The following is a 26,977-nucleotide window of genomic DNA, read 5'->3' as shown; positions in this document are numbered from 1 at the left end:
TACAGAGCAGGTTGTATTCTTGAAGATAGGAATGTAACTAGGATATATGGCTGGAAAACACACAGCATACCCAGAAGTAGCTGTAACAAACTAAATATCAAGGTATTAACTGAGCTGCTAATTACTGTCATTGCAAACATGACACATGGACCACCTTTTCAGAGTAATGTTGTGTTTGCTGAACTTGGAAAGCATTACAGTATATCTTCAGATTTAAGTTCAGGAAGTAGATGTTATGCATAATTAGAAAGAGTTCTTGTTATAAGGGTGGTTCGTATGCACAAGTAAATGATTAAACATACACCTTACACTGTTTTATTGAATTTGACATGCTACTTTTTTACTTTAATTAAACAACTGAAAGCAGAAGTGCCATACATGAGCAAATTAACTGCATTCTGTCCAACAAACATGACGTCACAATGAATCATATGCTATTTTTAATGACAGTATTGTTTTTCCTTTATGACTCTGTACACGTGTCTGTGTGTGTGCTGATTTGATATGTGTTGTGTTTTAGAGTTTGGATACAGTACTGAGTCGTTACACACCACTGTGCCACCAGGTCAGGTACACAGGGTGGCGGTATCAAGGACCTCATGTCACTAACACACTTTCAGTACTTTTTCAACCTCCATTTTCCAAATTGTGAGCGCTAACGGAATGCTAAGTTGGGTGCTTTTAGAGAGATTTCTATTAAAAAACCTGCCTACAGGGTGCTGTAAGTGGCTTCTTTGGTCTTTGGTTCTCTAACACCTGTTGATGTTTGGCAGTCATTGAATACTCACACTCCTTTTTTAAATGATCGAGGTGTCGGCAAGCACACACCAACATGTCATAAGATTTGAAATAAGTTTGGTGATCATTTTGGTCTTTTGATGTTTGTAAAATCCTCGTAGAGTCGTCGTATAAGCTTATTGTTTAATTCAGTGATTCCCAACCAGGAGTACTTTGGCAGTTGAAAGTAGAAATTATGATTTTGGATTTTTATTTTTATATAGCCATATGTCGAGTCACCTGTAGCACCTGAATTGAAACTGATTGTGTTGCAATTGAGAGTGAGTGAAAACTAGTTAGCAAGTGAGCAGAGAAGTCTAAACAGTTTGCTCACAATAATGGATAAACATAAATTATAATAGAAAGTAATGGTTCATTATCTAACAGTTAGCAAAAAAATTGAATAAAAGTGATAGTAGTAAATATGAAAACTTGACCAAAACACTTGGTTTCATATGAAAACATTATTGTAACAATATCCATCCATATATTAATTATTTTCAGGGTATTTTAACAACAAGTGGTGTCGTGTTCACCTGACAGGGCGTTGCGGTTATGTCTGGTTGGGAACCACCGGTCTAATTAAACCCAATCCTGTTTTAGAATGAAATCCTCTGAACCAGCCATTTAATAACAATTTAAGAATTTCCAAATTTCAATCAGTTATTTTCTTGAACACAAGAAATAATTCCATCATAGTATTAAACTGACCACTCTCCCCACACCCCAGAGCAACAGACGGTGGTCCTTCTGCCCCGATCCCCTTCAGCCTCCAAGACCTACTTCCCCATCCCAGTGGACCAGCTCGAGGAGGAGTACAGGCTCCGCTCAGCTGACGATGGCAAACTCTTCAGAGAGGAGTACAATGTAAGCATCTTCCGCCTGGAGGTCAGAGTAGCAGGTGGTTGTAAGGCAGAGTCTTATATATTGCGTACAGAGTGCTGAGAGTCGTGCATGTTTACATCGGGCATCTGAGGTTAAAATATTGAGGTGTATACATTATCCACGATTTATAGGATTGCTCAAATTTTGATGAAGCAAATTACCTTTAGCAGGTGTCATTTAGGACTCAATTTGGACTTATGTGAGACAACGCAAAGGCCACTTCTATATTGTAATTTTTAAAAGCTCTATTTAACCATGCAATAATATTTACATTACTGTATACAATAAAATACCTAAAATTATCATTAATAAATAACTTTGTGTGTCCAATATGTCAAAAGCTAAGCATAAGCTGCGTGTTCACGAGAAGGCGTAAATAATACCCTTTTGGGTATTTGTGGCTACGATTTGGGATCTGAGTCAAAATAAAGTGTATGACTCATGGTTCATGTAACGGTGATTTTATTCACCCAGTTTGTCAGCACAGACAGAGGAAGTGGAGGTTCTCTGCTTTTAACGGAGAACCGTTTACTATAGGTAGCAGAGGAAGTGCCTACATTGAGGCCAAACAAAGCCTTACGTACAGCAGAACACAACGGACGGTCACGAGCATTTAAAAGTTTTTAAGTACGGGAGGTCGTATGGAATCTAACTGTTATTTTGCTTTGCAGACCTTGCCAGGAGGTAGTGCCCATGGGACGTACGAAGAGGCAAACAAGGATGACAACAAGGAGAAGAACCGATACCCTAACATCCTTCCTTGTGAGTTTACTTTCTGTTATGTAGTAACACCCAGAGCGCACAGTTTCCTGCCTGTGTGTGCATGTGTCTGAGTCTTTTTTTTCCTTTTTCTTTTTTTAAAGCTCAGATAACAGTAGATCCTCCAACAGCTCATGTATTTATTCACAATGAAACACCCAGTCATTAGCTTCCTCACCCTTCTTCCTTTATACAGTTTCAGTTCCTATTACTCATCTCATTAATAATGTATTGCGTAATTTGTTTTTCATTACCTATGCATACCAATCTTTAAAAGGCTTACATGAAAAGTTTTACACCACTGTCACGTCTGTATGGTAAATATGTGGCTGGTGCCAGAGGCCGGTTAGCTTAGCGTAGCATTAAAAATGGCTAACAAAATCTGCGTACCAGCACCTCTAAAGCTCACTCATTAACACGTTATATCTTAATACGTACAAAAATGGACAATTAGCGGTTTTATGGGAGGTTATTTGTTTGCCTGAAGACAACCAGCAGAGACTCCTGTTCCACATTAGTTCTAGTCTTTATGGTAGATGTAGCTTCATATTACATTAACGGCTCAGACACACAAGCAGTATCAATCTTCTTGTCCAACTCTCGGTAGGAAAATGTATGTGTAGTTCCCAAAAAGTCAAACTATGCCTTTAATGCTCTCTACGCTACGTGCACTGTAATATTCAATTACATTTTAATTATAGTATCAAATCATAACAAGAGTTATCTCGAGACACAGGCAGAAACCTTGAGTGGTGAGAAAAACTTCCTTTTAGGGAGAAACCTCAGACAGACCCAGGCTTTTGGTGGGCGGTTGTCTGCCGGTGCTGGTTGGGGGTACGATGAACAGTGGCAATTATAGTCACAATAAAGATAATAGAACTAGAAATAGTAGTTGTTGTAGTAGTTCATGACGTTGCAGGACGAAGCTGGACGTAGCAGGGTACTGCATGGGGTAGCAGGGCATTGCAGGGCGCCTAGCAGGACCATGGCGACAGCTGCAACCATGATTTAAGTGCTACCCTAATCCAGGGAAAACTGCAGGGCGAGAAAACATAAGGGCTCCGGGGAACAAGCTCTCCAGAGCTAGGTTAGTACCAAGCATTTGCATACAGATGAAAAGCGAGACGAGAGAGAAGCTCAATGTGTCAAAGGAAATCCCCCGGCCGTCTAAAACAGCACAACACGCACTGCAGCATTCTGGATCAGCTGGAGTCTTAAGAGACTTATTTGAGCATACGTTTTTATATATATTTGAGAACTTGATAGTAAGGAATTACAATGGTCCAGCCTGGAAGTAACAAATGCATGGACTAGTTTTTCAGCATCGTTTTGAGACAGGATGTGCCTAATTTCGGCAATGTTAAGCAGGTGAAAAAAGGCTGTTCATGAGGTTTGTTTTAAGTGGGCGTTATATGATATATCCTGATCAAAAATAACTCCTAGATTTCTAACAGTAGTGCTGGAGACCACGGCAATGCCATCCAGAGTAGCTACATCTTAAGATAATGAGGTTTGGAGATGTTTGGGGCCCAGCACAATAAACTTGGTTTTGTCTGAGTTTAACATCAGAAAATTGTAGATCATCCAGGATTTTATGTCTTTAATGCATGCTTGAAGTTTAACTAACTGTCTGGCTTGATTGATAGGTATAATTGGGTGTCATCCGCATAACAGTGAAAGTTAATTGAGTGTTTCCTAATAATATTGCCTAGAGGTCCTGCGTTTAAAGGTGAACCGTTAGAAGTTGAGGGCAAGAGGTGATGAATTTTATCTCTAATTGTTATAATTTTATCATTAAAGAACCTCATGAAGTCGTCACTACTCAGAGCTATGGACCTTTTTCACAGCCGACATTTTGACTTGTCATAGTAGGAAAAGCACAGCTGAAATTGATAACCTTAACGATGGCTCAATTCCATCAAGTGTCCCAGTAAGCTATTTCAGTGAGTCAGCATGCACAACACCAGGGCCTCTCCTAAGTGGAATGCAGCCATCATTAATGGTTTTGAATACACCTGTGCTTTTCCTACTATGACATGTCAACATGTCTGCTGTGAAAAAGGTCTATTGGAATAGATGGCTCAATAGAGCTGTGACTCTGTCAGCCTGGCTACAGTGCTGAAAAGAAACCTTGGGTTGTTCTTATTTTCTTCTATTAGTGATGAGTAATAGGCTGTTCTGGCATTTCTGAGGGCCTTCCTATATGGTTTCAGATGTCTTGCCAGTCCAAACGAGATTCCTCCAGATTGGTGGAACGCCATTTACTTTCAAGTTTTCGCGAGGTTTGTTTTAATTTGCGAGTTTGGGAGTTATACCAAGGTGCTAGTTTCCTTTTGCTTTATCATCTTTTTGAGAGGAGCAACAGAGTCTAAAGTTGTAGCATAGCGAGGCCGTAGCACAGTCTACAAAATTATCAATTTGGGAGGGACTAAAGTTAACGAGAGTCCTCTGTTATATTAAGGCACGGCATTGAATTAAATGCTGTTGGAATCACTTCCTTAAATTTAGCTATAGCACTGTCAGATAGGCATCAGGTGTAGAAGCCTTTATCTAATTTCGTATAGTCGGGGAGTAAGAATTCGAAAGTTATTAAAGAATGGTCTGATAAAGGATTTGCGGAAATACTATTAAATCTTCAATTCCGATGCAAGCACAAGGTCAAGGGTGTGGTTAAAACCGTGAGTGGCTTTATGACTGACTGAAACCAATTGAGTCTAGTAGTGATTTGAAAGTAATACTGAGGCTATCGTTGTCAACGTCCACATGGATATTAAAATCACCTACAATAATTATTTTGTCTGTTCTAAGGACTAGACTTGATAAAAACTCAGAATTCAGGGGCGCCTGGATAGCTCAGTTGGTAGAGCGGGCGCCCATATATAGAGGTTTACTCCTCGATGCAGCCGGCCCAGGTTCAATTTCGACCTGCGGCCCTTTGCTGCATGTCATTCCCCCTCTCTCTCCCCTTTCATTTCTTCAGCTGTCCTATAAAATAAAGGCCTAAAATGCCCCCAAAAAAATTCTTTAAAAAAATTCAGAATACGGACCTGGAGCTCGGTAAACAACAACAAATATAATTGGCTGTAATGTTTTCCATGTTGGATGTAGAAGATTAAGTTAATAATTTAGTTATTTTTAGTTTAGTTAGTTTAGGATGAATTAACAGGCTTGAGTCAAAGATGGCTGCAATTCCCCCTCCTCGGCCTGAGCCTCGAGGAATATGAGTATTAATGACTGGGAGAAGTTGATTCATTTAGACTAACATTCTTCATGACACAGCCATGTTTCGGTAATAGTGTTTAATCAGAGTATGGTTACGTACTCAGTATATCGTTTATCCACGGTAACCCTCTAAACTTTACAATGATATTTTCACCAACAGATGATCATTCCAGAGTGGTGTTGACTCAGCTTGATGGAAATCCCTGTTCGGACTACGTGAATGCTTCTTACATTGATGTGAGTTATGCTTTTTTAGTTTTTTCATCATTCCGCCGAACACGGTACATTGATTTGTAAAATGGCAACACTTGACTGTAGCAAAATAACAATTATAGCCCTGATTTCTTTTATGAAGGACTTTCATAAATCAGCTTAATAATGGTTGGGTTGGAACAATCTCACCACAAGGTCCATACGTATTTAAAAGTTGGTTTTAAAATTGAGATTGAACATTCTTTTATTTTCGACCTCGGTAAGATACAATGTCACCACAAGGGCCATTAGAAGCTGTTCTCGAGTTTTATATTTATATTCTTAATCAACTTAATATTTGTTTTTGACAGGGTTACACAGAAAAAAACAAATTCATAGCAGCACAAGGTAAGATATAGTGTGTGGAAATTACATGCATAATTTATCTTCATTATTAATGTAATACCTTAGTACAGGTTTATTATAATAATAATAATAATTATTGTTTTATCTCACAGGCCCAAAAGAAGACACCGTAGCAGATTTCTGGAGGATGATATGGGAGCAGAAAGTAGCGACTGTTGTCATGCTGACAAATCTTAAAGAAAGAAAAGAAGTGAGTGATTTGGACTTGTTTGTTTCCTCAATGTGCTGGAGTGTCTACGGACACCATAACACTTTCCTTCCATTCTTTTCCTGCGAAGGGGGCAAGTGAAAAGTCAGATTTTCTCTGTAGGGATTAATGGAGCATCACAGAAAGATTTGAGAAGAAATGTGCTTCAAATAGATTTCATTACTTATGGTCAAAGGTGACACTGTGGCGTTTAATTTAAACTATTCATTTCACACCTGTAATCTCCCCTCTGACATGTGTTTCTGCTATAATTGCTCCGTCTTTGTGAACCAGAACTCTGACTGGACAAGGTGAGGGGGGGTTTAAAAAAGATCAATAAGAAAAGAATAGGCAAAGATTTAATTCAGCGTGCGGACACTTTGAAATCGATGGCTACATAATGTGTAATAAAGTCCTCTACGGCAGTGTCATAATCACCCAGCAAAGTCTTATATCGAGCGGTTGCTCGCCTCTCGCTTATACCAATCTGGACCGGCTGGCTTTGAAATTGGAGCACGGGTGCCTTTAAAAACCTCACCTTTAGTGGAAATGTGCATTTAGGCCCTTTTTTCCTCTCTCGAAAGGCAAGTCCTCAAATATGTTCATAGAGTAGGTTTGCTCAACCTAGAATCACAGCCGTCTGGCATCTCTCCCCAGGACAAGTGTTACCAGTACTGGCCGGATCAGGGCTGTTGGACCTACGGGAACGTGAGGGTGGCAGTAGAAGACTTTACCGTTCTCGTGGACTACACCATACGCAAGTTCTGTATACAATATGTAAGTTTTAGGCAGCACCTCTTGTATTTACTGCGCTTCAAAGAAATTCTAATTAAACAGGAAGGTGGGTGGTGTTTGTGAAACATTACTGCACATTGCATCGTAAGTAGTTTAGTTCCTTTTTCATAGTAAGTCAACTAGACACTTTCTAAATTCTTAGTCGTTTTGAATGACTTTTAAAAATCATATAGTGTACAGAAAATGATTAAACAAAAGCTGTCGCTACTTTTGATTAATCTCCATTTCAACAGAAAGCATTATCAACGATTGCCCCAGGGCCCATCCGGGTCCGTTGCGTCTTCAAACCCGCTGCGCAGGTGTTGTTAACACTTGGTTTGTGTCTCTATGTAGCAAGCCAGCGATGCCGCCAAGACTCCCAGGCTGGTCACCCAGCTCCACTTCACCAGCTGGCCCGACTTTGGAGTTCCTTTCTCCCCCATCGGCATGCTCAAGTTCCTCAAAAAGGTCAAGGCCGTCAACCCGCCCTTCTCTGGGCCTATCGTGGTCCACTGCAGGTACCAGAGCGCTGAGCGAAATGGATCATTGTTTATTGTTTTGTCGTTTACTGGGATGTACTTGCTTTCACCCGCACATTCCTTTTAAACGGTATTAATTATCCAATTTGTTTCCACGGAGATAAATATCCGCTGGAAAACAAACTGTCGGCTCTGTCTGGAAACATTACGAGCATGGGTTTACGAGAACAGACGCCCCTTTGTTTCATTGCTGTTGTCTGCTAAAACCAAGTGTCAGCTGAGAATTGAGGTTTGTTTTGCGTCTCTGCAGCGCCGGCGTCGGGAGGACGGGAACCTTCATTGTAATCGACGCCACGATCGAAGCGATGCACGCAGAGCAGAAAGTCGACGTTTTTGGGTTTGTGGCTAAGATAAGAGAGCAGCGCTCACAGCTCATTCAGACAGATGTGAGTTGGAGACGGGACAAAGTTCACTCTTGTTTATTCAACAACATGACATTACACTTCATTCTTGACAGCGAATGCGTTAATTATCCCGCCTCAATCATCTGTAAGATTTCAAATGTGCCCACCTGTTTGTGTGTATTCCCACCCCAGATGCAGTACTCTTTCATCTACCAGGCCCTGCTCGAATACTACCTCTACGGAGACACGGAGCTGGACGTGTCGTCTCTGGAAGGACATCTGCACAAACTGCACAACACCTTTGCAGACGGCGACCGGGTGGGCCTAGAGGAAGAGTTTAAGGTAAGATGTGTCATTTCACAAAAGATGACATTTAATCAAATATTGAGTCTGTTAAATTCCCTCTTAATAATAATAATAATCAATCAATATAAATGTACTGCTATACAACCGTTTAAGTTTAAATCCATCAGACTTAACAAAAATCAACCGTGCAGAGAAAAGAATGGCAAGAAGAAGAGAGGATTTGTACCAGCTTTAGCTACTTTTAATCTATAGTCCCTGGGCAGTTGGACAGATAAAAAAAGATACACTAAACACGTTTTTAATAGCCATTACATATACTTAGAAAGTAGTTGTTGAAAGGTGTGTAAAAATACAAGAAAGTAGTTGCAATGCAAGAATTGACAAAATAACTTTATTTCCCCCTTTCATTTTGTGAGAAAAAGTACATTGAACTTTGCACTATTGTAACACTTTGCTCGATTCTGCCCAGAAACTGACCAACATGCGAATAATGAAGGAGAACATGAGAATGGGGAACCTTCCTGCCAACATGAAGAAGAACAGAGTTCTGCAAATTATTCCATGTAAGAAAAGAAGGAAAACCATAGAACCAAATAGATTGGACGCCTGTTTGACGTATCAATTCGTGGCAGATTTAGACCTCCAGTTTATATCGTGTGTCACTACGTTTGGAATCTGAAATTTTTGTTGTCCAATATTGTGCTCTGCAGCATTTGGTTTTAAAGGAAGTTTTTCTATTTCAGATGACTTTAACCGAGTGATTCTCTCCATGAGAAGAGGGCAGGAGTTTACCGATTTCATCAACGCATCTTTTATAGACGTAAGTTCCTTCCTCCTGCATTTCTGTCTGAAATAATTCATGGGCATTGTTATCGACACACATTATTTGGAGCTGAAAAAGCTTGCGTGTTTTGCTGCGACTCAGGGCTACAGACAGAAGGACTACTTCATCGCCACCCAGGGCCCTCTGACGCACACGGTGGAGGATTTCTGGAGAATGGTGTGGGAATGGAAATGTCACTCTATCGTTATGCTCACCGAGCTCCAGGAGAGGGAGCAGGTGAGGCACAGATGGCTACATTAACTAATCTATGTTCCCATTTTCAGTTTGTGCAGCATCTAATATTTGGAGCCAAATAAAATATTGACATGTCATTTAGCCAACTTCCAATAAGTGCATTCAACCACCAAGGTATGAGTACATTAGCTTCAAGTGAGCCAAATGTATGGACCATTTTCACAGCAGACTTGTCATAGGAAAAGCACAGCTGAAATTCCATCAAGTGTCCCAGTAAGCTATTTCAGTGAGTCAGCATGCACAATACTTCTTCTTACAACTGAGTGAAAACAATCCTAGCTCGCTTGTTCCCACATAATCCCAGTTAACAAAACAGCACAAACAGTCACAGTCGACATGTCTTCATTCTTTTGCCAGCAGTAACCAAATAATTATCTTCGTTTTTAACTCTTTTTGCAGGACAAATGTTGCCAATACTGGCCCGCGGAGGACTCGGTCACCTACGGAGACTACACGGTAGAGTTGAAGGGAGACACTTTGTGCGACACCTTCAGTCTACGAGACTTGGTACTCACCTTTGTCCCGGTAAGCAAATTGACCTCGCGCTCTCACGTGGCTGTCAGTGAGGCCTTTAACGCCCCTTTACTTTGCCTGTTGTATCTTATTATAAAATAAGATACAACTTTATTAATCCTAAAGGGGAAATTGCTGTGTGCATCAGTTGCAATACAAAGTGGAAAGAGTGCAAATATAAAAGTCAAACAAATGACTACTTTTCTCATAATAAATTCTCTGTAATGACTTCCAGTGGTGTAACAAACAGTCTCATAATTTACTCAAGTAAAAGTTCACGAGTATTATCAAAATATTCTAAAGTAGCATTTCACTGCTGTAGTTGGACAAGGTGAAGCTGGTTTTATCAACACTATATATACAGTTAGATAGTTTAGTCCAGTGTTTCCCAACCTAGGGTTTGGGGCCCCCTCCAAAAGGGTCACAAGATACATTTGCGGGTTATGAGATGATTAATAGGGTACGAGTATGCTTTCGTATACTGCTACTATATAGTATTTGAATTGCAATCTCTCGTCTGCCTGTCCATTTCCTCTCAAAGGAGAAGCAGACGAGGGTGATCAGGCACTTCCACTTCCATGGCTGGCCTGAGGTCGGCATCCCGGCCGAGGGGAAAGGCATGATCGACATCATCGCCTCGGTGCAGAGACAGCAGCAGCAGTCTGGGAACCATCCCATCGTCGTACACTGCAGGTAGCTTCCAAACACACGCATCTGAGCCGCTTTTTTGATTTGGCTTGTCTACTGCAGCCTTTTGCAATGACGACGACAATAACAAGCCGCTCTTCGTGCTTGGATTAGTTTCTAAGAGTTTTTGTGTTTGTGTGCTGCAGTGCTGGTGCAGGGCGAACAGGTACGTTCATTGCACTGAGCAATATCCTGGAGCGAGTCAAGGCAGAAGGCCTGCTGGACGTGTTCCAAACTGTGAAGAGTTTACGCATGCAGAGGCCTCATATGGTCCAAACTGTGGTAAGTCTCAGCACAAGTGAATCTCAAGTGCTACTAAAATGTTACAGATGTCATGTATCTTATATTCCATTTTACAGGCTACCGCCTAATCAACTTTCCCCCCCCCCCCCTCTTAATTCTATAGGAACAATATGACTTCTGCTACAGGGTGGTACAAGACTTTGTCGACATTTTCTCAGACTATGCCAATTTTAAATGATTGCCTTAAACGTGGTTTTTAATGTTGTTTTCGAAAGCCGGTTTGTCAGTTTTATGCGTTTTTTTTAACTTGGTCAAATGATCTATTTTGCTATGCACTTGTCCCGCCGTTAACTCCGTCCTGGCTGTAATATACTGTATGTGTGTGGATGAACATTGTAATGAAAAAAGTTAGATTAATAATGTATATTTCACATCATGTATGATAATTATTTTGTCATCAAGTGTTGTTTCACACTCTTATTTCACTTTTGTTGTATAATACTGTATTTTAAATGTTTACCTAAATGTTATTTTGGATTGACCCCGTCATTTGAAAAGTTGTACTTATTGTAAATGTATTTATATCGACGATGACATTTCATTCTTGAGTTTTGGAGAACACGACGGGAATGTTAAGTTTTTTTTTGTTGTTGATGTAATCATACAGTACATCATTGCATTTATTGATGACTTCTATCTGAGATTAGAGGCGATGTTGAAACTACATGCCCATCGCACATGCGATACTCTTTCCAATGGAAATATTGTCAGAAAAAGAACTAATCGCTTAAGCCGCAATGCAGAGAACGTAAAGTTAAGCAACGGAGGCCAAGGTGACGGGCAGAAGGGTTACATTTACAAAGTGGTATTCGACTGCATTTAACATGGATGTTAAGTCTGCCTTTTGTCTGTAGACGACAAAAAGTATTTTGCTAAAATTACTGCACATTAAAAAGCACACATAACTAAGCCAAGAACCTGCAATATTCACCGGTATGTTTATTGCTTTTCTACCTCTGCCAAGGAGGTTATTTGTATTAGACATTTTTCAAAAATGTGAAAAAGAACGTCTCTAAGGTAAAAGGCTGAGCGTTGAAAGGTGATTTTTAAGGAAAGGTAAGTGTGGTCGCTAAACGCAGTGGTCAGTACCATTTCACGGCAACCTGTGTCAGATGCAGTAAAGTCCCAGTAAAGTATTAAATGTGTAACAGTAGACGACTCCTGTAAATGGCAAAAACCACAATACGCACATGTGGTGCTTCAGTGCCTGCTTAATGCCAGAGCGACAAACACCTATCAACATACTATCAACGTTCAGTTACTTTATATCTTTGAGTACTTTTTTTTATTTTTATTTTTTACATCACAATAAGGAAGCAGAATGTTTCATAAGAAAGCATCTGAATGTGAAACGGCTCGTCTGTGTGGCAGTAACCCCCATCCATCTGGAACTTCAACATTAAACCAAACATTTGAAATAATTTGACCCAGCTCTGCTTTAATCCACAATGAAATCTGTAATTGTGTTAATGCTGTATGTAAATACTTTATAACAAATTGCTCTCTGTGAGTGGTCTATCCATTTCTGATTCTCAATGTCTTTCAAATGCAACATTTCAAACAGTCCAGTTTGAGCCCACAACCTCTTTGTTAGCAACACTGCTTTCTAACCTGATCTACATGAGCACAGATAATATTAAGGGAGATACAAAAAAATACTTGTTGAGACCTGGATCAGAATATTCATCAGAATCATTTCATTCTACATTAGGACTGCAACCAATTATGGGATGTTTTAAAATGACTTAAACGATTGTCTCGCACAAGTCAGGTGTGGAGACTGAAACAGGTTTTGTTCAGAGTTTCCTCTATGTTGCTTTTGTAGTGGCGGCCTGTCATGGAAAAATTTCTGCCACCACAGTATCAGAAATATGCCTTATCGCGCTGATGTGACCGAGCCCGACCCGAACATAATTTCTAAATATCTGTTCGAACCCGGCGGGCTTGGGTCGGGTATCCATCCATCTAATATCTAAATGATTTCGACAATGTGGATGAGGTCATTACAATTGGATGGCCGTCCGTATTCATTTGAGCCAGATTATAGGCTCTCTCTCTATTCACATGTCGATTAGTTTTGGTATTGCGGATCTAACGTTAAGTCACACTGGACACAACACCCAGGTAAACCAGACAAAATGCCATGCAGCTTCAAGCACAATTTGGTTGGATACAAGCGTTATATTTTGGAAGCTAGATGGGATTCTGAACAGCGATGCCCGCACCCCCCACCCACCCACCCACCCAGTAATTGAAGGATCGTGACAAGAAGAACGAGTACGACACTTCTTTAACCGTCTATGACAGCGTCAACGTTGCACTTGCTCAGAGAGGCTATCGTTACGTTAGTAGCATGCTGCTGGTGGTCTTGCCGTGGGATTAACTGTACTAATAAACCCGTTGAAACAACGCGGATCAGAATCTGAATGTACCCCTCTCCGTGGCAGTCTCCTCTACTCCATATTGTTATAACGGAGTTAGCTATCTGGAGCTAACCGCTAATCAGAGCTAATAGTTGCTAACCGAACCTTCAGTTCTGCGTGCCTGTATTCATTAACTGCATGTATGGACTCGAGCCCGAATAAAACCCTTCATTTTATAAAAATGGCTGTAAAAGTTTTAAACTACAACTCAGAGTTGTTTGAATGACCGAAATCTGCTCAAGGTACGGCGTAGCGTTAGCGTGCCAAGTTGATGCTTTCTCTGCGGAGTGCAGACGGAGATTTGCTCTCGTGAGTCACGTGACCAAATCGCAGCCTTAGCGATTAGGAAATCGCGTTTTAACATATCGCGATATTATTGCAAATGCAATTAATCGTTCAGCCCTAGAACAGACCACTATGAACAGGAGGAACACCAAGCAAAAACTGCTTCAACGTTCATATGGGCACCTGACTATCGTTTTAAGACAGACTTGAAAAAATGTGAACCTATCCTTTAAGTTCAACTTTATTTTGTTTCAAACTCAAAACAGTTGACAATTTTTTTTTTATAATATTTTTAATCTCTTGTCATGTGTCAATGCTAGATAACCATAGTGAGCTAGAACCCCATAGGGGAGCACCAAGCAAGACTATTAAAATGTGGGATTAAATACCAGCAGGAACAGAAAAAAGTACAATAAAGTGGCTGCATAACAACTACGGGCTACAGAATATGGTTACAAAAACAAAAAAAACTGACTGTAACACAAAACAGAATAAACTCAAACTAATTCAAAACATTCACAGTAACGAAGAGGTTCAAAGTCTCCAACACACCCGTTTGCACATTTTCATTCTGCTCAATGAAAAAACTTGAAATAAATCACCACTGAAGATACCTTTAGTATCATCTCCTGCATGAAGACTGTCAGCAACACTTACACCATTTCACCTCAAATCAAAAGAATTATTGACCTGTGTATGTAATACACTAAGCCAACAGGGGGCAGTGTACCTCAATATGTGTAGATGAATATATAAATTATAAAAAAGGGGAAAATTCCACTTATAATACAATGCAAGTTTCTGTAATATAATACTGCTCAGAAATAGGTAATTTCAGTCTATGCTGACCATCAAAGAGTGAGACCGTTGTGATGATGTAATCAAGACAAATTATCAAGCTGATCTATAGATGGTGAATAATGCAACAACTCCTACATGTCAGCATGATAAAACTGTAATTCAGATTATAGATATAGAACCATAAAAGTAATTAAGTTGTGACTGCTCTCAGAGCACAACTTCAGAAACTGTCGCATGACCTCACTAGACCTCGCTTTTTATAATCAAAAGTTTCACATCCACGTACATCCACATGATCTATTCTGTATGAGAAACTGCTTTCCACTAAACATCTTGTCTGTACGGAAACTGATGAGGCTTTGAAAAGCACCAAAGGCAGATACTTCAGAAAAGACAAGAACGTTCCTCTTTCAGAGAGTCACAAGATACACAAGCAAATCAACAAAAAAATGGATCTCGCACTTTCAAATTATATATATATATATATATATATATATATATATATATATATATATATATATATATATATATATATATATGGTTACATTAAGCTTTTGTCCACGTGCCTGCCACCAGTCAATAATCGGGAGGAGTATATATGAGCTATTTTTGCCAAACAATCATGTTTCTTATCTTGCACAAAAACCCAAGTGACAAAAGCCTCTTTGTTGACAATTTCCATTTCCTCTGGGACCCGACGCCATGGTAACACTACTCAGCGGGAGGGGCTGAACCCAAAAAAGGTCAGCATGAGTGAGGAGGTCATATGAATTATGTATTAACCCTAACTGACTCTGTTATTTTGATTGACCCCTAACTAATTATATTTTGTCATTCACAAGGCTTCCCATTTTCTTTCTAATGTAATATGGAACATGAGCCATTTATTGGCCGGGTGGCCTGCGCTGTGACCCTTCTGCTGCAATGCTTTCATGTGTGGCTTAGGAAACAAATTTCTGATTAGACTATGGCCATGTGTATATCAAGCAAAGTATTTTTACTTGTTCCTTCACTTTTCCCCCCAAACATCCTCACATTCCTTTCACCATCTCTTGAATTCAATACCACACATGTAAAGTACTGAGAAATTCTATAAAAATAAATAGATTTGAAGAAACGGTTTAGAGTAAAACATTAGGGGTGCACGATTGAGAAAATGTCACGATTCAATATCGATTTTTAGGCTGAAGATTCGATTAAAAAAACGATTCTCGATTCAAAAAACGATTCACAGTATGTACATGTAGTTACTTTTCCGATAAAAAAATAAAATTATATATATATAAAAAAATATTTTTCATTAAAAAAAATCGATTTTTGGAATTCTATGAATCGATTTTGAATGGGTAGAGCTTGAATCGCAATTCGAATGTGAATCGATTTTTTTGCACACCCCTCCAAAACATTGCTTTAAATTGACCAACAGTAATCAACAGTGTGCCAGAGTCTTTCACTCTCATTCACATTTCTTAAAGATGAATCAATCCACACACTTCTGCCATATAAAAACACTCATTCAGTAAGATTTTTTTTCAAAAGGAGTGTAATTTTAAGAGTAATTTCGAAAGTGCTCAGGCAAAAAATTGGTGGTTCTAGATACACAATATAAGTTACAACAAGTCGACAGTAGGGTCGGGTACCGAAACCCGGTGCCAATAGGGCACCGGTTCCTAAACGACTTAGTTCTATAAACTAAAACTGAACTAAATTCTATACCGGGCCGAATAGCACGCCGATTTTGGTGCCGCTAAAATGCCTGCGCCGCTCTCTGGTGCTCTGAAATGAACATCAGAGTGACCAAAAGAAAAAGTCACCAGGAAATTTTAAAACACATAGAATTCATTTCCTGCATACATTTTTAGCCACCAATTTATGGTGACATCTTTATTTATGTCAAGGAAAAGACAACATTCTGGTAGCAGGTAACAATTCAAAATATTAAATATTATGAAATGTAATGCAGAAAGGGGGCTTTCCCATCCGGGCCTACTACAACTACTACTTTGTCTAATTAATATGAACAGGACTTGACGGTACATTTTTCCACAGAGGGGCAATTTTAAAACTTAGGTTGAAAAATGTAGGAGTGACTTAGGCTACATAAACTGCTATTACTGTTGTAGCTCATTTGTACAATAATACAATCATGTTATGAAAACAAAACGTTATAAAGTGTAATGGTTTCCATTTTGAAATACATTCAATTGATCAATAAATTATGAGTGATGTTTGCCACGGTTCAGCATGCAAACTGCGAATTCATTGTATTTTAACTGCTGCGGTTACGTGAACAGGGTGCCGTAGAGTCTCTCTGCACCGGGATAAACCGCCTCTGCAGCTTTTCAGGGAGTCAGGGCAATGACGGTAAAGCGGTCGCAACTGGTCTTCATGCGTACTCCCGTACGGTTCGCATCAGGTGTTATAAACCAACTGTACGAAAACACGGAACTGGACTACTATTTAACACTACAATGAGACATTTTCAACCGGTCTCAATTTGGCAGCGCAGCCTGCCGTGTGGACAAACAGCAGTCGGAGCTCCGCCGGTTTAGCAGCATGGTCAACGAGAGAGTCCGGTACAGCCTCACTCTGCAAATGGAGATCCCGTTAACGCTCATGCCAAAACTTTCCTCTATGCAGGAAAATCCCTGCAGTTGGTAAGCTTGTGGTGCATTCAATGTTGCTGTAAAATACCTTTTTTTTTGTTACAAGTAATTGTTATTACTTTTTAAATAAATCGTTTTAAATCGTTAAATTTTATGACAATATGGCCTTAGCAATAAACAAGCCATGCTCTTCTTTTTTCCTTTAAACTTCGATTCAGGTTTCAGCACCGTTTTAAAAGTATAATTTTAGGACCAGTATCAGAACAAACTCAAACGATACCCAAACGCAGTCGACAGCCATGCTGTATGGCTGTACTTACAGTCAGGTCCATAAATATTGGGACATCGACACAATTCTAATCTTTTTGGCTCTATACACCACCACAATGGAGTTGAAATGAAACGAACAAGATGTGCTTTAACTGCAGACTTTCAGCTTTAATTTGAGGGTATTTACATCCAAATCAGGTGAACGGTGTAGGAATTACAACAGTTTGTATATGTGCCTCCCACTTTCTAAGGGACCAAAAGTAATGGGACAATTGGCTGCTCAGCTGTTCCTTGGACGGTGTGTGTTATTCCCTCATTATGCCATTTACAAGGAGCAGATAAAAGGTCCAGAGTTCATTTCAAGTGTGCTATTTGCATTTGGAATCTGTTGCTGTCAACTCTCAATATGAGATCCAAAGAGCTGTCACTATCAGTGAAGCAAGCCATCATTAGGCTGAACAATCTAAACAAACCCATCAGAGAGATAGCAAAAACATTAGGTGTGGCCAAATCAACTGTTTGGAACATTCTTAAAAAGAAAGAACGCACCGGTGAGCTCAGCAACACCAAAAGACCCGGAAGACCACGGAAAACAACTGTGGTGGATGACCGAAGAATACTTTCCCTGGTGAAGAAAACACCCTTCACAACAGTTGGCCAGATCAAGAACACTCTCCAGGAGGTAGGTGTATGTGTGTCAAAGTCAACAATCAGAGAAGACTTCACCAGAGTGAATACAGAGGGTTCACTACAAGATGTGAACCATTGGTGAGCCTCAAAAACAGGAAGGCCAGATTAGAGTTTGCCAAACAACATCTAAAAAAAGCCTTCACATTTCTGGAACAACATCCTATGGACAGATGAGACAAAGATCAACTTGTACCAGAGTGATGGGAAGAGAAGAGTATGGAGAAGGAAAGGAACTGCTCATGATCCAAAGCATACCACCTCATCAGTGAAGTATGGTGGTGGTAGTGTCATGGCGTGGGCATGTATGGCTGCCAATGGAACTGGTTCTCTTGTATTTATTGATGATGTGACTGCTGACAAAAGCAGCAGGATGAATTCTGAAGTGTTTCGGGCAATATTATCTGCTCATATTCAGCCAAATGCTTCAGAACTCATTGGACGGCGCTTCACAGTGCAGATGGACAATGACCCGAAGCATACTGCGAAAGCAACCAAAGAGTTTTTAAGGGAAAGAAGTGGAATGTTATGCAATGGCCAAGTCAACCACCTGACCTGAATCCGATTGAGCATGCATTTCACTTGCTGAAGACAAAACTGAAGGGAAAATGCCCCAAGAACAAGCAGGAACTGAAGACAGTTGCAGTAGAGGCCTGGCAGAGCATCACCAGGGATGAAACCCAGCGTCTGGTGATGTCTATGCGTTCCAGACTTCAGGCTGTAATTGAATGCAAAGGATTTGCAACCAAGTATTAAAAAGTGAAAGTTTGATTTATGATTGTTAATCTGTCCCATTACTTTTGGTCCCTTAAAAAGTGGGAGGCACATATACAAACTGTTATAATACCGTTCACCTGATTTGGATGTAAATACCCTCAAATTAAAGCTGAAAGTCTGCAGTTAAAGCACATCTTGTTCGTTTCATTTCAACTCCATTGTGGTGGTGTATAGAGCCAAAAAGATTAGAATTGTGTCGATGTCCCAATATTTATGGACCTGACTGTAGTTCGCAACGTTGCTTTGAGCTAAATGCTAACTTCAGCAATATACCCACAATGACAATCCTCACATGCTGGTGTAAAGCAGGTATAATGTTTACCATGTTCACCATCTTAGTTTCACGTATTAGCATGCTAACATATGCTAATTAGGACTAAATACAAAGTACAGCTGAGGCTGATGGGAATGTCATTAGTTTTGCAGGTATTTGGTAATGAACCAAGGTACTGGACGGATTGAAATATTGACCCGATGATGTCTTTAGATGAAACATCAGAGGATTACCAAAGTTTTTACAATTCATTGTGTGGGGAACATGAATGTTTCCCACACGCATAGCAATCCGACCAATAGCTGTCGAGATATTTCACTAATGAGAAGCTCACGGTGGTGCTAGAGGAAACATTACATTATTACATTGGGTATCACCAAAGCCAGTAGGAATCATGCTCTGGTAACCATGAATGTCTGTACAACATTTCATGACAATCCATTCAATGGTTGTTGAGATATCTCTGTCTAAGTGATCTAAAGAGATGGACCAACCAACCTAACCATCCATGCAGCTAGCATTGCTTAAAACCCAAAGACTCCCTGTACTATATCTGCAAAAAGTAAAAGACAAAAAGAATATACAAGTGTCTAAATATTTAAAAAAAACAAATTGTATATGCTGTGTGGTTTCTAAGATCTCAACCTGTTAGCACACTCTTTCCTCTTGCTTCAGTGTGGTTGTGTCTGATGAAAAGAGACAGACACAGGGTAGAACATGGAGACTGTACAGTTAATATCCTAAAAATAAACCGTCTGTCTGAGATCATGTCTGTCTGTAGTCTACTGCTTGATAATTACTTTTTAAATGTATTGTCTCACTCTCTCTTTTACAGCGCAGCCTCTTACTACACTAAGAACATTCTCAACAGACGATTTAAGCCTTACCATAATTCAATCAGACAGCTCTTACTGGGATGTTACTGTGACACAATGCCCCGCAAAATGCATGACAAGTGTTATCCTATTCCTCCCTTGTTCATTCAGGCTAATACGCTTTTCAAGCTTCTTTTTCCAGGAAATACAGTTGGAGCTCTGATGAACAAATAAAACATAGATGAAAAGGAAACCGTTCAAAGCAAATACGACAGAAATCATAGCACGCCATTTTGTAATCTGTTGTGAGGCTGCTTACTGTTACGCTGCTAAAAGATGATATAGCCTGGTGATATTCTATACTTTTTTTTTTTTAATTGTCAACCAATTTAATAAAAGCTGTACGACCAACAATGCGTTAGTCCATCTCTCAATGCTTTTCAACTTCCCTACCCTGTTTGTGGCTCCAAGCCACAAGTTGTGTGACAAGTGATGTCCACTCAAGACGTAAATCTTTTTTTTTTTAAAAAGGCGTGAAAAGTATTACTTTTTAAAGTCAAGTAACGTAATTTCCTAAAACAGCTGGGCACAGTAGTTGTTAGCAAAAGTTACTCAAACAGGAGGAAATAGAGAAGTTGATGGGAATTATTTTTAGCTGTGGATTTGGTGCCCAAGTGAGTATTTATGCCAGCAGGAACGTGTATCTGGGATCTATAGTACTCAACAATAACAAAAAAATGGCCATGTTCATTATAATGAATTGTGTGCAAGTGCACTTAGTAGATGTTGAGATATTTACAGGAATAGGTGAAAACTCAGACCTGCCGCTGGCCATACAGTGGATGAAAAGTCAGGGGACCACTAAAGTCAAAATCAGACAATATAGGAAATTGAATTTAGATGTATTCATTAATGATTTGATTGCTATTAATTGGGACATATACAAATTAAAACTGGATGTACAAGATGCCTGGGACTTTCTGTATTCTGAGTTTATTGATGTTGTGGACAAACATGCCCCCTGAACTACTAAGGTCAAGGGTAAACATCTTCCTTGGATCAGCCCCAAACTTATTAGTCTCTTTAGGCAGCGGGACAAAGTGGTCAACATTCTGTCAGACAAGGGATAATGCTGATTGGGAAGTATACAAGCAGTTGAGAAATATGAACAAAAACTCGTAATGCAAAATCAAACTACTATAGAGAATATCTCACTAGTGATTTTAAGAATCCTAAACAATTCTGGGGAAAAAAAATCAAAACCATTATTAATACATCAGAAAACATTTGATTATTTGAATAAGAGTAGCTAATACAATACTGCACGACTCTTTATCTATTGCCAAAGTATTCAATCAGCACTTCTCCTCCGTCTGTTCTTATTAACTAACTCAAATTTTACCAACTGAAGTTCAGAATGGCATTAATGAACTAAATGTTAACACTGGTGCTGGACTTGATGGAATAGAAAACAGGTTCATTAAAATAGCTTCCCATATGTTATCTACTTGCTGATTTATTCAATCTTTTTTTGTCTACATGTGAGTTACCAGCTATCTGGAAATGTGCACGCATCACTCCACTCCATAAAACTGGAGATGTACTTGATCATCCATTATATGTTCTATTGCTAAAGTCTTTGGAAAATGTATTTATAATCAACTTTCACATTATCTCAGTAACAGTAATATCCTATCACCATTTCAATCTTGCTTCAGGTCTAATCACTCCACAACTACTGCCCTACTTAAGTTCACCAATAATGTGTTCTTTGCTGCAGATGACGGTGATCTCACAGGCGCCATCTTTACTGATTAAACTAAAACTTTGGATTTTGTTGATCGCTATCTCCTTTTAGATAAGCTCCATGATGTCGGCCTCTACGTGGAAGTAAATCAGATTTTTTGATTCAACAAAGACGTGTGCTCCAGGGCTCATTGGGACCACTTCTTTTTTCTATTTATGTAAATAATTTACCATCAATTTTCAATAACTGTTGTGTTCAACTTTATGCTGATGACACTGTCATATACACATCCAAACCTGATCTACCACAAATTCAAACTTCTCTTCTGACTTCAATATCCTACAAAATTTGTTTTTTATAATAAATGATGCTTAACAAAACAAAGTCCTAGGCTATATTACTATCTTTGGTACCAGAAAACAACTTAAATCCAGACCAGTTTCTTGTGTAATAACCTGAAATGATGGCACTCCTCTGCATAAAGTTGATAAGATTAAATATCTTGGTGTATGGCTTGATTCTGAACTCTCATTCAAATCACACATTGAGCAAGCGTTACGTTAGTGAACTTTGGAATCCATGTTTTACGTCGATCTTGAAATTGCTTTAAGTGCAGTGTTCTTACAAAACTTGCCTCTCAACTCATACTTTACATTGTGATGTATTTCAAAATGCATTTAAATCAGACCCTGTTCCACTTAATACAGCATATAATAGACTCTGCAGATTTGTCCTTGGATGTCCTTTTCTCACTCATCACTCTAACTCACGCTTTAAATGTTAGAAGACACACTAGCTTGAATTTATATTTAAATGTAGTAATTTCAATTATCCTCCTTATTTACAACAGTTTATTTGACCTTTTACCTCAAACTACGGAGTTCGGCACTCTGCTCAACTCTACTCTGTCCCCCGTGTTAAGAAAACAATTGGTAAAAGAGCTTTAAAGTTTAAAGCTCCAGCTGACTGGAATAATTGACCTGTTGAAATAAGATCAATTGTAATAATTTTTATTGTTATTTTCTGTCACTCTGTTATGTAAGGATTGTGTTATATGTTGGGAACCCCTCGAAAACGAGAATTTACATCTCAAGGGGTTTATCCAAATAAACTAATTTAACACTCAAGTCATTGGGATTCATCCTCGAGGCACCGTGGATATCTGTACCAATTTTCCATGGAAATCCATCAAATAGTTATCAAGGTATTTTAACATTGATCTAATTGATGGACCAACCAGTTATGTTTTTGGTGTGTGCAATATAAAAAACAAATGTCTGCTTAGATTTGCCTTAGATAATAAAAATGGCTGTTGACTAACTTCTTGTTAGTAGGGCTAAGATCCTTTGATGACAATGCAATGTAAAGGTGTGAGTTGTCAGTATAACTATGGTATTTATTACCAACTTTGTATAACTAAAGGAAATATACAGGGCCCTAAACCTGAACCCTGTGTGGCACTTATTTCTCATTAAAAGTTACTAAGGGAGATGTAAAAGTCTCCATTTTTCAAATTACAGATACATCAAGTTGGCCACAGTTAAAGGACTTTAATATTTTGCCTTGTCAACATTGTTGATGGGATGCTGCTTTAACAAAGACCAATAAAAGCAAACAATAATACATGAGAAAATAATTCTCAAAAACTGAGATGACAATCAAAACACAAGGACATTACAATATATACTGTAGCTGATTTTAGTCTGGTTAGATTCCACACTAGAGGCAAGATGTGATTTAGATACTTATATCAGTTTGCCTCCTGATGTTAAGTTCACTATCAATCCCGTTTGTTTTCATATTAAGGTCAAATTTTAACTTGTCCTTTTGTTCGATTCTTTAGGTTTTTACTATTTGTTATTATAATCACATTAATTGTATTTATTAAATTATGCCATGCCAATTGTATCAATTTGCTATTATTGCTGTTTATATATTGAGGACCACAATGGAAATGGAGAACTGAACTTTATTGCACCATATTTGGCAAACAAGCTGAAACATAAATCTAGCCTTTTTATTGTCATAAAAACTCAACTAAAACTAGAAAACGCATTTACTGCAGAAAATGCTTGTGAATGCTGAACAGCTAAATTGCTAAAGCTAAACAGGATTAATAGCTTAAATCCGTAAGAAGACAAAGTAGTGAGAATAGTTGGAAAAGTAGGAATGGTTTTTAATTAATTACGAATTTCATTGAAAAGTTCAATAACACCACTAACTAAAAAAGATGAGGAATAATTAAACTTTTTTTAAAAGCTAACGCTTAACTGAATTATTGGCTTCAAAAGTTTAATAATGCCAAAAGTAAACAAAGTAGAACATTGTACGGTTTGAATTTATTTTCTAGTTGAAAGTATGAATAAGTAGAGAAGAGAGAGCTGTGAGAAACATTCATGAAAATGCAGAAAAAATGCATTGCACTGCACTGTAAAATCATTGAAAAAAAATGGAAGTTGAAATGTAAACCTGTCAGAGTTGAAACCTGAACTGCATTAGGCCTACCTAAATAAGCTAAGAGCTGAAATACATTGCTAGAAAAGCTGGAAGCTAAACTGTAATACTGTCAAAAGCAGAAGTTCAAATGAATTGACTGAAAAGGCTGCAAAAAAGAAATACTCTGTATTATCAGATATATCCATTGCATAGAACAAAAAAGCATCACCCTAAAGAGCTGACAGGTGAATCTATTGCCTGTAAAGAAGGGGGCTGAGCAACATTGCATTGAAAAGGCTGCAAGACGAGATGAATCAATCGCAAGTATGTTCAAAAAAGATAGAATAAGATAAGGCATGGAAAATGCAGATGGATTGTAAGTTTATATATGAAGTTTACTGAAATGTACTTTCAATGAAAGTAAGTAGTAACCTTTTTTAATAGCTTAGTATTCTATGCACTAAAAAGGTATGTATAAAGGCTTTAGGCTGCCCACACGTTATTGTAGGCCCAGTTTAATATGCAACTTAATTTTATACAATATATGTAGTAGATGGTCCCTGCTCCGTCTCTCTCTCTCTCTCTCTCTCTCAGTTAAGGGGTTCTTGGCTTAAAAAACATTGAAGACCCCTGTACTAACTGATCTCTAAAACAAAGTGGGAATCTATCATATTTTAGTTTATGAAAAGATACCAACATTTTGATGTTTTTTAAATGAAATACAAATTGCTTGATGTGAACCATTTGACCAAGGCCACCAACATTGACCGATAGCACTTGTGTTGCTGCTACATTTCCAGACAGCTTTGTAATATATGCATTCTATTTAGCTTAAGACATCACCAAAACATCAGTGAAGGGGAAATAGAACATTTCCTGACTATGTGGCTTGTTTACATCCATTATTCGAGTGACTATGTATAAAACTGAATAATGTACAGGGTTCATTTTTAAGAGATTTGCATAGATGAACAAAATACATTAAACATGAAATGTTGTTGAATTAAAACTTTTGTTTATCGATTGTCCCGTTTTAATGATTGCAGACTGAATATGTGGTCCAACAAACATGAGCCTTGCCTGGAGACCCTCTTAGCTTCCTCGTCCTCTTATGTCTGTCTGTCTCTTTCCCTTCTTATCGTGCTAAGGATGTTGCATCAATAAGCGATTTGTAAAATGGGGAAATAACAAGCTAGGCTTCAACAGTCACACTTCTTACACATTCTGCTTGCAACAGCTTCAGCAAGTTTTATTTCAGATAACTGGGCCTGGGATGAGCTGTAACATACATAACCTTAGAAGTACTCCCTTTTTTGAGTACCTTTAAAGGCCTTTCACAAACAGCCCCAAGGAATCATGTTGCCATTTTACATAACCCTAGACTTATTGTATGTGTTTTAACATGTAAAATAGTTCTAATGAAACTGCTTGTGCTGCCAGCTTGACCAGGACACACTAGAAATAAAAAAAATAAAAATAACCAGCAATAAAATGCAATGTTTTCACACTTATAGGTTAGGGGCTTTTTGAATTGATCTACTTATCCAAGTCTCAGTAAAAAAGTGATAACCCGTATTTCCGAAAATGTCGAACTATTTCTTTCAGCGACCAGATAGGCCCTTTATAAACTATTTAAAGCGATTAAATGCACTTTTTACAGACTAGAGGAGCAATTGTGCAGACCAGAAGGACTCTTTGGCTCATCAGAGAGGCATTTAAACTAACCTGATCGGAACATAGAAGAAACTTGGACTAACTAAAGATGTACTTGGACCGAGCAGAGAGACAAATTCTACCAATAGAAGTGTACATGGGGGTACTCAGACCATAAGTAGCAGAGGCAGTAACCCCCCCCCACTGTGCTCACCACTGGATAGATATTTACAATCACTAATGATGATTTTCATATTTAGTGACAGATTGATGGAGCGTTTACAGATTCAAGCTGAACGATAGGAGCCAGTGCCATTTTGAAGAAAATATTTAGCATGTCATTTAGAAAATTATATTAAATATGGTTTACTGTTGTCAAAATAAGTTGTTTTTCTTCCATCACTGCACAAAATACTAGGAGAGCACCAAGCTAAATAATACCTCTGTCTGCAGTTCCACCATAAAAACAAAAGCATTACCCCAATACCACTTGTACTGATTGTGCTATATACATTAGCATGCATACTGATCACACTCATATATCAACGTTTTCTGCTGATGGTGGCAATTTTTTTTAATACTATCAGTGCTGAGGAGTGATGGTTTATAGTTGGTTAAAGTGCAGTCTCCCTGTGATCGTGGCTCAACAACAAACAGAGCTTTGTTTTTCAAGCCTTGGTAAAAAAGTGTGTGATAAGCGCACACACACACACACACACACACACCAAACAGGTAGCAGTGTCAATGCCATGGCCCTGGACTCAAGGTTTCATCTTGAACTGAAGGAAAATCTTGCATAATTCCTCTTAGAGTTATCTTTATAGGCTCTGTATTAGAGGTTAAATACTTCAGTAGAGTCATTAAGAGAGACATTTCTTTCAACAGTTAGAATTACATCTATAAAAATGAGCGTGCCGGGTATCAAGGATTTAAGCAGCCTTTTCTCCAATATCCCTCCAGCTTGAGTTCCAGCTCCCATCCAGATCTAACACTGCTTTCATGTTTGACCCACTATATGTATGACAGATTAAGAGGGGACATGCAGAAAGTGGGGAAGGGAGAAAACGCAGAAAGACTTGGTGAAAGAGTGACAGCGGCAAAAAGAATGACAAAGGTGTAGAGAGAGAACAGAAACAGAAAACAGAAGCTAAAGGCATCTGAGAAGGGGAGTGGGCTTAGCAGGAGGGAGGAGGGAAGCTCTGCTTCTAATA

General features: G+C 38.8%; 2 protein-coding genes across 7 annotated transcripts in view; one reads left to right on the top strand and one right to left on the bottom strand.

Annotated features, from left to right (window-relative positions):
* Nucleotides 1-12,489, top strand: part of ptprea (protein tyrosine phosphatase receptor type Ea) — a 59,169-nt gene extending 46,680 nt beyond the window's left edge. For 2 of the 4 annotated variants that reach the window (XM_078278823.1, XM_078278825.1), the window contains 17 exons: nt 521-565; nt 1,508-1,644; nt 2,334-2,424; nt 5,804-5,880; nt 6,207-6,243; nt 6,354-6,451; nt 7,106-7,225; nt 7,577-7,740; nt 8,012-8,147; nt 8,298-8,447; nt 8,881-8,974; nt 9,155-9,231; nt 9,337-9,471; nt 9,889-10,014; nt 10,544-10,695; nt 10,836-10,971; nt 11,096-12,489. In XM_078278823.1, coding sequence (XP_078134949.1) covers nt 521-565; nt 1,508-1,644; nt 2,334-2,424; nt 5,804-5,880; nt 6,207-6,243; nt 6,354-6,451; nt 7,106-7,225; nt 7,577-7,740; nt 8,012-8,147; nt 8,298-8,447; nt 8,881-8,974; nt 9,155-9,231; nt 9,337-9,471; nt 9,889-10,014; nt 10,544-10,695; nt 10,836-10,971; nt 11,096-11,170 — 1,850 coding nt within the window. In that variant the 3' untranslated portion in view covers nt 11,171-12,489. The remainder of the gene's footprint in view (nt 1-520; nt 566-1,507; nt 1,645-2,333; nt 2,425-5,803; nt 5,881-6,206; nt 6,244-6,353; nt 6,452-7,105; nt 7,226-7,576; nt 7,741-8,011; nt 8,148-8,297; nt 8,448-8,880; nt 8,975-9,154; nt 9,232-9,336; nt 9,472-9,888; nt 10,015-10,543; nt 10,696-10,835; nt 10,972-11,095) is intronic. The other 2 variants (XM_078278824.1, XM_078278826.1) reach the window with 1 other exon arrangement.
* Nucleotides 1-26,977, bottom strand: part of LOC144535980 (uncharacterized) — an 84,736-nt gene that overhangs the window by 39,782 nt on the left and 17,977 nt on the right. The window lies entirely within an intron of this gene.

This window comes from Sander vitreus, chromosome 21, assembly GCF_031162955.1.
Source record: "Sander vitreus isolate 19-12246 chromosome 21, sanVit1, whole genome shotgun sequence".
NCBI classification, from domain to species: Eukaryota; Metazoa; Chordata; class Actinopteri; order Perciformes; family Percidae; genus Sander; species Sander vitreus.
This window is presented reverse-complemented; position numbering and strand designations above follow the sequence as displayed.